Source organism: Podarcis bocagei (genome assembly GCF_964188305.1).
Source record: "Podarcis bocagei genome assembly, chromosome: 15".
In the NCBI taxonomy this organism is placed as follows: domain Eukaryota; kingdom Metazoa; phylum Chordata; class Lepidosauria; order Squamata; family Lacertidae; genus Podarcis; species Podarcis bocagei.
Window position 1 is genome coordinate 9,825,878 of NC_138141.1, and position 13,443 is coordinate 9,839,320.

Consider the following 13,443-nt stretch of genomic DNA (forward strand, 5'->3'; position numbering starts at 1 on the left):
CGCTAAGCCGCTAAGCCGCTAATAGCCGTGCTTCGCAAGACGAAAAAACCGCAAGACGAAGAGACTCGCAGAACGGATTAATTTCGTCTTGCGAGGCACCACTGTACATACACACCATAGATTTAAACTGCAATTGAATCACTCATCCCCCTTCCCAGAATCCTGGATACAATATTTTTTAAGGGTGCAGTGAATTGCAGCTCTGGGAGGGTTAAACTACAGTTACCAGGATTCCTTGGGGCAGAGGTGGGGTGCTTTAAATGTGTGGCTGCCAAATACAGTTTATCTGTGAATTAACTTTTTTTTTAAAAAAACAACAACAAACTGTCCTTGTTACTTAATGGACAATTTCCATTTGCATGTACTGAAATCAATGATTATACAAGCAGCAATTCATTTCTGGAGAGATTGCTAACTACTGATTGTCTTTTATATATTGAAGTAAATGCAAAGTCGACTGCGACACATCCCTCCGCGCATCACCAACTCTGCAGTAAATACAACCTTGCAGCTTGAAATCAGAGTAGGAGTAGCAGTGTCTCTAATAAATCACGCACATTTCCCTCTACACCCTTCCTGTTTGTGTTTTTGCTGTACAAATTTGTGATTTGTGACTGACTTGTTTGCACTAAGAAGTGAATGCTGGTGGCACTTCCTTTTAAAGGCAGGAGAATGCTGCCATCCAGTGGTGAGCCCTATATATCAGCCTGCCTTCACCAAAACAAGCTGCAGATGATGGCTGTGACTATAAACCAAGAATGGTGCCCATTTATGTGCTTGCATTGGCATTAAAATGCAAGTTATCGGGAAAGCTACGGATACCGGTGGTTGAATAAGCAGACCACTACAACATTAAGAGATAGGAGGAAGTGTGGCCTGATTGTGGGGGAGATACAGCTGCAAGATTTGGAGGATTACGCTTGCTGTAATGAGTGTTATCTGAAAACAGAGACTATGCAAATATAACAAAGACTACGTTTTTTAACTGTTGCTATATCTGTATTGTCCCTGTTATACCTAATTGCAAATTCAAATGTATCCCTTTGACTTCCTTGATATTGTATGTGGGCTGGAACTGGTCTGTGACCGAAATAATAAAATTCTTTCTTTCTTTCTTTCTTTCTTTCTTCAGAATTAATGTCTTATTACCTGCCCACCCTCAAGGTGACTTGAGAGATAGGACATTTGGTTTAAGGTTATATTTATTAATATAACATTAGGATCTACAGTCAACAATCCAAACTTAAAAAGTGCAGGCAGGTGGAATCTGTCTGAAACAAGGTCGGGGAATATCCCTCCTTTCATCCTGGGCAATATTTCCCTGCCTCACCTCTTTCTGTAAGAAACGCTATCATCTGCATGAAGTTGCCCGAGCCTTAGGATTGCTTTCTGAGGCCATGCTCTGTGTCTCATCATTTGGGTGTGTTTGGCCACTTCTATGCTGTCTAAAAGGAGGATAAAGATTTGCGCAATATTTTCCTACACCTTGTCTAAGGTAATGAGGAGGTTAACATTCCATGATTCTTCGCCCCCTCCCAATTGTTGCAGTCACTTAACATCTGATCTACTGCCTTCTAGGATTCGGTGGTGAGGTTCTGCTGTGATGATGATCAACTGGTGCCATGATCCACCAGGCCTTTGGCTATTAAATAATCCATGGCCTGTTATATCCGTGTGAGGGAGGCCATTGTTGTTATTATTAGTATGCTATTTATCATTATGTTCTGTATTATGCTTTTTAATATTCCATAAAGTATATTCTTAATATTGTACACCTCCTTGGGATCTTTTGATAAAGGGTGGTATAGAAATCAAACAACTACAATAATCAATTTACTGTCCATGTTATCAATAACCAGACCTTTCAGTCCCCTAGGATGACAAAATATTAAAAAAAATATAACAATTGTCCAACAGCACCTTAGAGACCAACTAAGTTTGTTCTTGGTAAAAGCTTTCGTGTGCATGCACACAAAAGCTTATACCAAGAACAAACTTAAAAAGGTAAAGGACCCCTGACAGTTAAGTCCAGTCGCAAATGACTCTGGGGTTGCAGCACTCATCTCACTTTGCTGGCCAAGGGAACACACGTTTGTCTGCTCTGCAGACAGTTTTTCCGGGTCATGTGGCCAACATAACTAAGCTGCTTCTGGTGCAACAGAACACCAAAACCAGATCAGAGCACGGAAATGCTGTTTACCTTCCCGCCAGAGCAATACCTATTTATCTACTTGCACTGGCATGCTTTCAAACTGCTGGGTTGGCAGGAGCTGGGACCGAGCAATGGAAGCTCACCCCGTCGCAGGAATTTGAACCGCTGATCTCCTGATCAGCAAGCCCGAGAGGCTCAGGGGTTTAGACCACGGCGCCACCTGCGTCCCAAGAACAAACTTAGTTGGCCTCTAAGGTGCTATTGGATTATATATACAGTGGTACCTCGGGTTACATAAGCTTCAGGTTACTTATGCTTCAGGTTACGGACTCCGCGAACCCAGAAATAGTACCTCTGGTTCAGAACTTTGCTTCAGGATGAGAACAGAAATCGCACGGCAGTGGTGCGGCGGCAGCAGGATGCCCCATTAGCTAAAGCGGTGCTTCAGGTGAAGAACAGTTTCAGGTTAAGAACGGTCCTCTGGAATGAATTAAGTATGTAACCAGAGGTGTGTGTGTGTGTGTGTGTGTGTGTGTGTATTGACTGCGTCAGACCAACATGGCTATCTACCTGAATCTAGAACCCTAGGATGACAGTTTTCACTGCAGTGCCCCATGGAGAATCAGGAGGTTAGACGGGCGTGCATACATTGCATATGAGCAGATCCACCATTCAGTGACTCATCTTTATAGAGATGGTGGTGTCCACCTTTCTACTGAAGGATGTGATTTATTTATCAAGCATCCACATAGGGGCCTGTCCGACCTTGTGCTCTGCAGGTGGGCAGAAGGTAGCCCAGCTTAAGCACTTGTGGCACATAGTATGAGCAGGGAAGGAGTTTAGCTTAGCACCCCTGATGAGCACCCAAGTGCAACATCTCAGTGAAGGGATGTTCATTCAATCTACCCCGACTCCTCACCAGGAACAGAAGAAAAAGACCTTGAGGACTAGAACAGGCTTCCTTCGAAATGCTGGGATACAACTCTTGGATGCCCACCTCATCTTGATTTTAAGTGAGCAGACATAAAGGTAAAGGTACCCCTGCCCGTACCGGCCAGTCATGACCGACTCTAGGGTTGCGCGCTCATCTCACTCAAGAGGCCGGGAGCCGGCTCCATCCAAAGACACTTCCGGGTCACATGGCCAGCATGACGAAGCTGCAGCTGGTGAGCCAGCACCAGCGCCACACATGGAACGCCATTTACCTTCCCGCTATAAAGCGGTACCTATTTATCTACTTGCACTTAAGAGTGCTTTCGAACTGCTAGGTGGGCAGGAGCAGGGACCGAGCAATGGGAGCTCACCCCATCACAGGGATTCAAACCGCCAACCTTCTGATCGGCAAGTCCTAGGCACTGAGGTTTTACCCACAGCGCCACCCGCATCCCAAACAGACATAGAGGGGTACTAATCCATTAACCATCTAAATCTGGGACCCTGAGCCAGGATTGGGTTGCCCAGATGATGGGCTGGGGAGTTCTCAAAGCACCTTCATCATGTTAGGCTTCCTACAGTTCCCTAGATTCATTTTCTCTCAGTGCCTTGTTAGTTAATAAAGTTGTGACGTTGAATCCCAGTCACGTCTTGTTTCTAGGGGTGGGGACCACCCGTGTATTTGCATGCATACAATCTAATTCTAGAAACTTGCTTTTCAGCAGATGTTGGCTTGAGCATGAGGGTATTCCACAATGGAGAGTTGATGATAATTGTGCTGGGTCAGCTGGAAAGGACTCACATGTGGAAATATAAAGAAGAAGAGTCACATTGCCAAAGTTACAAAATGGCTACTGTTGGCACATTGCTTTATTCACACGGTAACACTGACTTGAACTGGCCCCCTTTGCCTTTCACAGTGGGGAGGAGAGGCATTCAGTAATAGCTATATTTAAAGGCCACAAAATATTGCATTCTTTGCCCATCAGCCCTCATGCTAGGGAACTGTTTTGCTACTTGGTTTCCTGGGCATGTGTCCCCTTTTCAGACAAAAATCACCATTTCCCCACTCAACTGTTCTGATTGCATGAAGAGAAACCTGATTGCGTTATTATTCATCCATTGGTTTCATAAAAGATTTTTTAAAAACCTCTCTATGAACCCTAGAGATTTTGATGAAATTATATTCCAATGGGGAGTGAACGGCTGAGATAACTAGCTCCATCTGATTCCAGCAGCTGCAGAAGTGAGGCTTGAAGCAGGGGAAGAAGGAAAGAGAGATGTTCCATTATATCAAGCGATATGTAGAATATAGTGCATCATCCTTTATGTCTCCATTGTCTGTTCCCTCTGCCCAAGGCCTAGCCTGAGACTCAAACTTGTTGTGACACACAGGGGGCTTGTTGTGGCATGGTGGGAGCTACCGGGGTGGTGGGCCCGGGCACATTTGGGGGGGGGCACAGTTTTGGGAGGAATGCCTGTTGCCTCCTCACGCTGGCCCTGCACCCTCGCCATGTGCCACTTTGCAAGAGCAACTGTGTTTTGTTTTGCTGCTGGTGAGTTTGCCCAGTGCAGTGCAGGGGTCTCAAGGCAACTGCAAGTGGGGGTGGAGGATGGTGGAGGGTTGCCTGGACCAAAGGAGGGCCATGGCAGGGTGGTGGGTGGAGAGGGAGCTAGCAGTGAGAAAGAGGCACAGAGGAAGGAGGAGGAAGAGCAGCCACTGCTTTGGAGGCCGCTGTAGTTTCTCTACACTTGTGAAGGAGCCAGTTGCGGGAGCAGGGGGGAGGCAGGTGGTGGTCAGGGGGACTGGCAGGGAGGAAGCATTGAGAAGGAGCTTCTGCAATCTGTGCAGCCCACTCACCACCTGTTCCCTTAACCTTCTTACACTCTGACAGAGACTGAATCCATTGAATGAGTGCATCCAAGTCCTACCTGTGTAGACATACCCAAATAGAGACTTAATGCAGAGTTGGGGGACCCCGTAAGTCACACCTCCCTGCTCGCTTCTTCGCCTCTCCTGTGAGGGGTTCCAGCTGCCTCATTGTCCAGGTGGCAGCATCATTCATTGGCTGCGAGGAGCCTCTGGGTTGGGGTGGGACAAGGGAGGAAGGAGCAGTACAACTGTCAACACCAATGTGATTGCCCGGTATGCACCACCACCCCAGTTTCCCAGTCCACTAGGGGGGCACAACACTTCCCCATGCTGGGCACAGGCAACCCGCACTATGCCCCTGGTGACATAGGAGATCTGCCAACTCTTTTTATTTACTTCCAATGGATCTGAGAGTTGCTGTAGGATTGTGAAAGGAGTGCTGGGGTTAATTCTTCCCATATTCCATTTGCCATTTGGTGTTGTTTACCAAAGTTACTATGGGTCCCTCTTGAGGAGAACATGCCACTCCCCTGAGTCTCACATGGAGATAAGTTGGGCTCACTCGAATGGAGGAGGAAGCCTTGACAGACTTCCTCCTGAAGAAGGAGAAGAGGAGATGTTTATACCTTAGTGGGTCAATCAGAAAGGGGATGGGTCTGGCCCATAAAGGCTCATTCCAGCCAAGTGACACCACTGCACCTAAATTGCTGTGGTGTTTCATCCATCCACCCTGGGACAGTGTGGGTTTACCCAGTCACCCTTTCGGGGCTAAGGAAGCAGCAGCTGAGGCAACTTTCTTTGTGTAATCCACATTGTTCCTTGTTCATCTGGTTTTCCATAAACATAGCTGCTGTCTACAGCTCGCTCTATGAATGACATCATATGTTGGCAGTGACATCACAAAGATTCTAGAAAGGAAGGGTATTTCTTAGAACATCCCAAGTGAACAGTAGGAAAAAAGCAGAAGAGACAGCACAGGAATGAGATATGTATTATCATGAAGTGGGTGGAAGCTGGGATGAGGAAATTGGGAGCCACTGCACTGAATATGTTCAGCTGGCCTTTATGTCCGCCTGTCTGTCCATTTTTGTGGGAGGCATCCTCCTCATCTTGATGTTCAGAGTAGTTGAATACACATTGAAGTCCTTGTTTAAATTTACTGGATTGAAGGTAAACACACAATTGGATGCTGAGTAAGGAGGATTTGCATGCCTGGACAATATACAGCAGATGGAACTAGTTACAGCTGGTTACTAAGAGCCATCCTTGGGGAGGTATCTTGGTTCTTTGGGGTGGGGGCTGCTTTCTCACCCCCCAACCACACATCAGGGATAAAATATTGGTGCAATTGTACTCAAATATACCTTTCAATTTATCTTGTGTGATGTTCTGACAACGTACAACTACATCCGTGTGCAACAGTAAACAGCTCATGAGCATGGCCTTGGGAAATATAACCTAAAAGGCTAAGAAAAATGTAAACAAATTGAAGAAACTGAAAGCTGGGACTGGCTGTGAATTATCTAGTTCTGCTGCTCATGATTGCTATCCAGTTGTTCGTTGTATGTTTTTAAAGAATTGGGGGGTGTTAGTGGGATTTGCGTAATTTTTCTCTATTTGTTTTTATTGTTAACACACCAACACGCTGAGGGGTTTCCAATATTTCCAGAAACCACACTTCTCTCACCCTCTTTTACACCTGTGTCTGTTATTTAATATTCGGGCTTGGCGCTCCAATAAGAGATCTGCCTTGCTCACCAGCAGGATTAAAATGAGCAGGTGTGTGCTTAGTTTCCCCCCCCCTCCCAGTTTCTTCAAAAGATTCTGTCCCTATTTAAACACCCAGGCAGTGTTCTCATGCTTTTACAGAGACAGCTGTGCAGATCTCACTTGTGTGGAGAAGTGGGGATGTGGAGAAGTAGCAGGAGGCATACAGCAATAATCTGAGAGATGAGAGCACCCTGCTTGCCTGTAGCACAGCAATGTGGATTGTGGCCCTTTTCAAGGACTCAGCTCCTTTCTTTCCCCCTTAACAGACTCAAAGGATGCCTAGGTTAAATCTATGGAAGAGACACTTTCAGGTTTGGGTGGTCAGGATGATCTCTGCTCAGACTGTTGTGGGACGTATACTGGTGAGTTGTTTAATTAATATGTATGCATTGGGAAGGGAAGTATTATTATTATTACAGTGGTGCCTCGCAAGACGAAATTAATCCGTTCTGCGAATCTCTTCGTCTTGCGGTTTTTTCGTCTTGCGAAGCACGGCTATTAGCGGCTTAGCGGCTTAGAAGAAGAAGAAGAAGAAGAAGAAGAGTTTGGATTTGATATCCCGCCTTTCACTCCCTTTAAGGAGTCTCAAAGCGGCTAACATTCTCCTTTCCCTTCCTTCCCCACAACCAACACTCTGTGAGGTGAGTGGGGCTGAGAGACTTCAAAGAAGTGTGACTGGCCCAAGGTCACCCAGCAGCTGCATGTGGAGGAGCGGAGACACGAACCCGGTTCCCCAGATTACGTGACTCTTAACCACTACACCACACTGGCTCTTAGCGGCTATTAACGGCTTAGCGGCTTTAAGAAAAAGGAAACAAACTCGCAAGAACTCGCAAGACGTTTTGTCTTGCGAAGCAAGCCCATAGGGAAATTCGTCTTGCGGAACAACTCAAAAAACGGAAAACACTTAGGATGTCAATCAAATCAACCAAAGGCCTGGTTAAAAAGGAATGTTTTTGCCTGGCACCTAAAGGTGTATAATGAAGGGGCCAGGCGAACTTCCCTCTGAAGAGCATTCCACAGATGGGGAGCCACTGCAGAGAAGGCCCGTTCTCATGTTGCCACCTTCCAGACCTCTTGAGGAGGAGGGACATGAAGAAGTACTACAAATAATCACACATGATACTGCAGGAGGAGAGGAGGCAGGGCTGCAAGATGATAACCACCCCTATACACATTCCTTGCGTTCAGGCACCACAAAACAACACCACTCATGCAAAATCAGAAGGTACTGGCAGATTCAATAAAATCTCAAGGTTTTCCAAAGTACAAAAAAAAGAACGTTAGGAGAAAAAACCCTACCCAGAATACTGCAGCCGGAAGCAGTGTTGGGGCGGAATTCGTCAAAATGTCTGGGAAAATCCAGACATATGGCAACCCATGTTGGCTGTGTTGTTTTTGCCGATTTTCCATAAAAATAGCTCAAAAACATCAACCCTGGGTATGGCACTGCACACAGTAACTTTATGTTGCAGGTTCAGTTTGTTATTTCAGTTAGTGATGCGTGAGGTTCATTGTGGCTTACATTGGGGATTGGCTCAGATATAAGCTGGACTACTTTCCCACCAGGGATGTGGGTGGCACTGTGGGTTAAACCACTGAGCCTAGGGCTTGCTGATCAGAAGGTCGGCGGTTTGAATCCCCGCGACGGGGTGAGCTCCCGTTGCTCGGTCCTGTTCCTGCCAACCTAGCGGTTTGAAAGCACATCAAAATGCAAGTTGATAAATAGGTACCGCTCCAGCGGGAAGGTGAATGGCATTTCCATGCACTGCTGTGGTTTGCCAGAAGTGGCTTAGTCATGCTGGCCACATGACCCAGAAGCTGTACGCTGGCTCCCTTGGCCAGTAAAGCGAGATGAGCACCACAACCCCAGAGTCATCTGTGACTGGACCTAATGGTCAGGGGTCCCTTTACCTTTACCTTTACTTTCACACCAAACCCTAAAAAATAGCTCAGGTTATTTCCAAGCCAAGCAATATTTGACTTCCTCTGCTTTGAGGTCAGCATTACATGATATGGAAGCTCATATGCAGACCCTAAGCCCAGCATGCTCCACCAAAATCTCTGTTGTCAAGAGTTCAAGGCCTATAACGACAATGTACTGCAATATATGGACAGATTGCGCCCTCCCAAAACATCACAAACTTACATTCCAGTCCTAAGCCTCATAGATTTTACTTCCAACTAAATGTTCTTTGGATTGAAGCCGACCACTTCTGATCTTAAATAGCATTTGCTTGGAGGTAAGCTCCATTGATTTCAGTGGAATTGGCTTGTATTCTGAGTAATAGCATTTTAAGATCAGAGTGTACCAGAGCATTCACACCAGTTTTCCCCTCCTAGTAGATGCCTCATATTCTGGACAGAGTCAGTGATTAGTGCACCACTTCCAACTTCAATTGCAGTCATGCAATCACATCAACCTTCCCCTCCCCCAGTGGCGTAGCGTGGGGGGTGCAGGGGGGGCCGGCCGCACCGGGCGCAACATCTGGGGGGGGGCCCTTGCACTCGTAGCTCTCTGCCCCCTGCTAAAATCCATGGGTTAGGGGCACAAATTACTTGCCTTGCCCCGGGTGCTGACAACCCACGCTACGCCACTGCCCTCCCCAGAGTTTTATGAATGCAAACATGTACAACCTGGACATGCTACAATTCCTGAATTAGTTTTAGAAATTATAGTTTTAAAACCAAGATTCAGGAGGAGTGGAGAGCAGGGCAAAGTGAAACAGAGAAACAGTTTTTTTAAAAAAAAATGGAACCAGGGGAAGTTGCAAATCCCAAATTCATATAAAGTGTGGCAATGAAACTGCTAGCACATTTGCCAAGCTAAGTAGGGTCTGCTATGGTTTCAAACTGGATGGGGGACCATGTGTTGAGATTCCTGCATTTATGGGGGTTGGACTAGATGGCCCTTGGTGTCCCTTCCAATTCTACAATTCTATGATTCTATGTGCGCTGTGTAAAAATTGAATGCACTGTGTAAAATTGAGGGTTGCTTTATGTTACCCTAAGATTTTATCTGATGATGGTTGCAAATAATAATAATTTATGTTGTGACATCTGTGTACATTCCTGGACATGTTTAATTTCATGTGCTGAAAAAAATATATATAAAAACAAACAGTGCTTGATACAGATTAATCCATTTGTCCTGTTCCTGCATAGTACGAACTGTGTGATGAACATATGCTTGGAAAGAGACGGTGTATCGTCACAAAATAAAGTGTCCAGTAATCTGCACATGAAAGCCATAGGGTGTACATCCACCCAACATTTTAGTGAAGTTTAAAGGAAAGGATGGGGAACTTGTGCCCTCCAGTTATTGTTGGACTTATTTTTCACCAGCCACAGCTAGCATAGGCAACACCCAGGGATAATGGGAGTTAGAGTCCAAGTGAATCTGAAGGGCTACAGAGTCCCCATCCTTGTTTCAAGAAGATAGTAAAATGGTTTCGCATCTTGATATTTGAATGGCATGATTTAGAATCAGCTGGATTTTCATATCAGTTATCACTGTTTTAGGTCATACTGGTGTTCCTGTTTAGCATTGGCTCACTCATCATTTACTTCATCAATTGTCAAAGGTAATTATAATTCAGAAATCTATCCTAAAGTGTATTTTTAATTTGTTGCTTTTTAAAAAAAAACCAAGTGATATAGCTATTCAAAATATTTGTATCCTCTTTTCTCTTGAAATCACCAATATGGCAAAAACACAAGCAACAGGGAAGGATAATAATAAAAAAATATAAAATATAACATAATAAAAATAAAATAATAATAATAAGACAATGTTAAAATTCTTATTGAAACTCTCAGTAATCCATCAATCACATTACAAAACCAAATGCACAAATTATATTGGGAAGGAGCACTCCAAGAAATGCTCACTAGAATTATATTTGGAGGCAAAATGCCCCCCAAATATCTATCTTTGCAGTGAGCAGAGGTTGAAAGGTGAGCAAAACATGGAGCCAGGTGGTCTTCCCTTGGGGACACAGAAAATGCCTTCTCCCCCCAACTATTTGTCATATTTCTGATGTTAGAGGAACCTGCAGCAGGATTAGACTGATCTCAGCCCTCATAGGAAGCGCCTTATACCAGTCAGAACCATTGGCACACCTGGATTGCTATAGTTCAGACAATGGTTGGCAGCCAGTTTTCCAGTGTTTCAGACAAGAGTCTTTCCCAGCCCTGTCCAGAAATGGTACAAGGCAGCTCCCTATGTTTCTGAGCCAGACCATTAGACCATCTAGCTAAGTCTTGTCCACAATGGCTGGCCTCAGCTCTCCAGAGCTTTAGGCAGAAGTGTCTCCTGCTCCTACCTGAAGATGCCAGGGACTGAACCAAGGGTCTTCTGCATGCAAAGCAGGTGCTCTGCCACAAAGTTATGGCCCTTGCCAATGCCAGGGATTGGGCCTTTTGCATGTGAAGCATAACAACAGAAGAAGAGCTCTTCTGGCTCAGTCTCATCCAGTCTAGGATCCTGTTCTCACATGGCCAACGAGATGCCCATGAGGAACCTGCAAGCAAAACCTAATTGCAACAGCAATCTCCTTACATGTGTTTAACCACTGAGTTGGTGGTTACTCTTGCTCAGACAGGCTCATATGTGAGTAGACAGAGATACTCTTGTTCTTGGCCATGTAGGGTTTTAATTAAAGCAACAACCTCAGTAATTTGAATTGATCTTTGGAACCTACTGGTAACCAACACAGAGGAGACAGTAGCGGCACTATGTGGTGTGTTTGCACAGTGTGTATGTTTTGGCTTTCACATTCAGATTAAAATACTATATTCCACACTTTATTCAGAAATTTAAAATACAAGGTATTCTATCAAAGTCGCTAATACTCCAAATTGAGGACCCACATGAGCAGCTGGGGAATAAATGGTGAGAAAACAGCTACTGTATCTGTTAGATACTTGCAACTGAAGCATATGGTCCCACTAAAAGATATAGGGTACTGGCTACATATTGAAAAGTGGGATATTTTTTTCTGGGTTGGAAACAGCAACATCATATTGAAAAGCACAAATCAAAATGGCTTTGGCAATTTCGTTCTGTCATTCTGCACTTGTCAAAAACAGAAAATGTGGAAACTGTCAAAGGTGCCAAATGGAATGTGAAATTCAACTTGTTGATATTTGGGAGCATGGTGATGCATCATGAGGGTGGTTTTGCTCAGTTGCTGCCAGTTCTGAATATCTCATTAAACCCAAATTTGCTTTTAATGACCAATCTTGCACCAGTCTATACTGGTTGAAGGAAGAGAGTCAGGTATATGTCACACCTTACTATGTTTTACAAGCAAATGCTTTGCAAACAAAAGGTCCCTGGTTTGATCTCTGTCATCTCCAGATGAGTATTTCCCTAACCCTTCCTCAAATCCTAGAGACTAGATACAGCATATTATAGTTCCGTTGTTCCCATGAAAAAAGGTCAATGTTGTGATGAGTGTCATGAAATGGGCCAGATTAACCACAGCATAGCATTCCATTCAGACTTCCATTATCAAAACAAGGACCATTCATTGCCCATGTCTCCAATCGCTCATGACTCTACACTGGCTGCTGTGTGGTGCCCTATTCAATAGCCTGGCTTATATTAATTTGAAAAGGAACTGGGGCATGTTGGCCTTCTCTTTGGTTAAAATTAGTGCAGTAGCAGCAGCAACAACAACAACAACTCCAGCTCCTCCTGTGATGAACCCCCAAAATCCACCTCTCTCCTTACCTAATCTAAATTACAGAAAGCTTCTTACTCTTTATACAGAGCCAGGAACTTCAGTTTATCTCAGGCACCTGCCCTGTCTCCTAGTAACTTAACAGTTTCAGATGGATTGACTTAAAGCAAACAGCACTCCCCCTCCATTTCCCTACAATATATATCATAGAATCATGGAATTATAGTTGGAAGTGATATCAAGGGTCATCTATTTCATTTTTTAAAAAATATAATATTTATTAAAATTTTACAAACAATAAAGAGTTTCAAAGTTTAAACATAAGAAAGTAAAAACAAAGAATAACCCTAATAAAAGAAAAAAGAACCACAAATATACAAAAACAAAACACGTGAAAAATGCAAAATAGAAAACGGTTATAAAGAAGAAGAAGAAAAGAAAGAAATCAATATTTTCATATCTTATACTTCATTTACTAGTTTCCTGACCTCCTCACACCTCCCTTTTTGTATTCCAGTTCAGATATTTAATTCAGCAAGTTCTTACCCTCTGTCCTTTGTCCTTACTCAACATCTTAACCTATTATAAATATATATTTTCCACCATTATCAATCCATATTTACATACTCTTGTTAATCTTTTTACCAATACCGCATTGTTTTCAATCCAACATCTCTTTAACATTCATTAATTTTACAGTATTTCTGCAAGTAGTCTTTAAATTTTTTCCAATCTTCTTCCACCACCTCTTCTCCCTGATCTCGGATTCTGCCAGTCATTTCTGCCAATTCCATGTAGTCCATCACATCTATTTCAATCCCTGCAATGTAGAAATCAGAGCTAAGGGGTCCCTGCCAGGTGGACATCTAGCCTCTGTTTAAAAACTCCCAATGAAGGAGAGTACAGCACTTTCTGAGGTGGCCCTTCTCAGTTTCTGGCTTCCCACTGAATGGCCTTTGCCCAGAAAAAGGAGTCTTCCATTTTTTTTGCTAGCTTCACTCCTAGAATAAGTGTTAGTGCTGGTTCTG

General features: G+C 44.1%; 1 protein-coding gene across 1 annotated transcript in view; it reads left to right on the top strand.

Moving 5' to 3' along the window:
• Positions 1-5,901: 5,901 nt before the first annotated feature.
• The window catches only part of KCNU1 (potassium calcium-activated channel subfamily U member 1), an 86,523-nt gene continuing 78,981 nt past the window's right edge, over positions 5,902-13,443 (top strand). Inside the window, exons 1-3 of the mRNA XM_081172419.1 lie at positions 5,902-6,128; positions 6,995-7,090; positions 10,251-10,312. Coding sequence (XP_081028545.1) covers positions 5,946-6,128; positions 6,995-7,090; positions 10,251-10,312 — 341 coding nt within the window. The 5' untranslated portion in view covers positions 5,902-5,945. The remainder of the gene's footprint in view (positions 6,129-6,994; positions 7,091-10,250; positions 10,313-13,443) is intronic.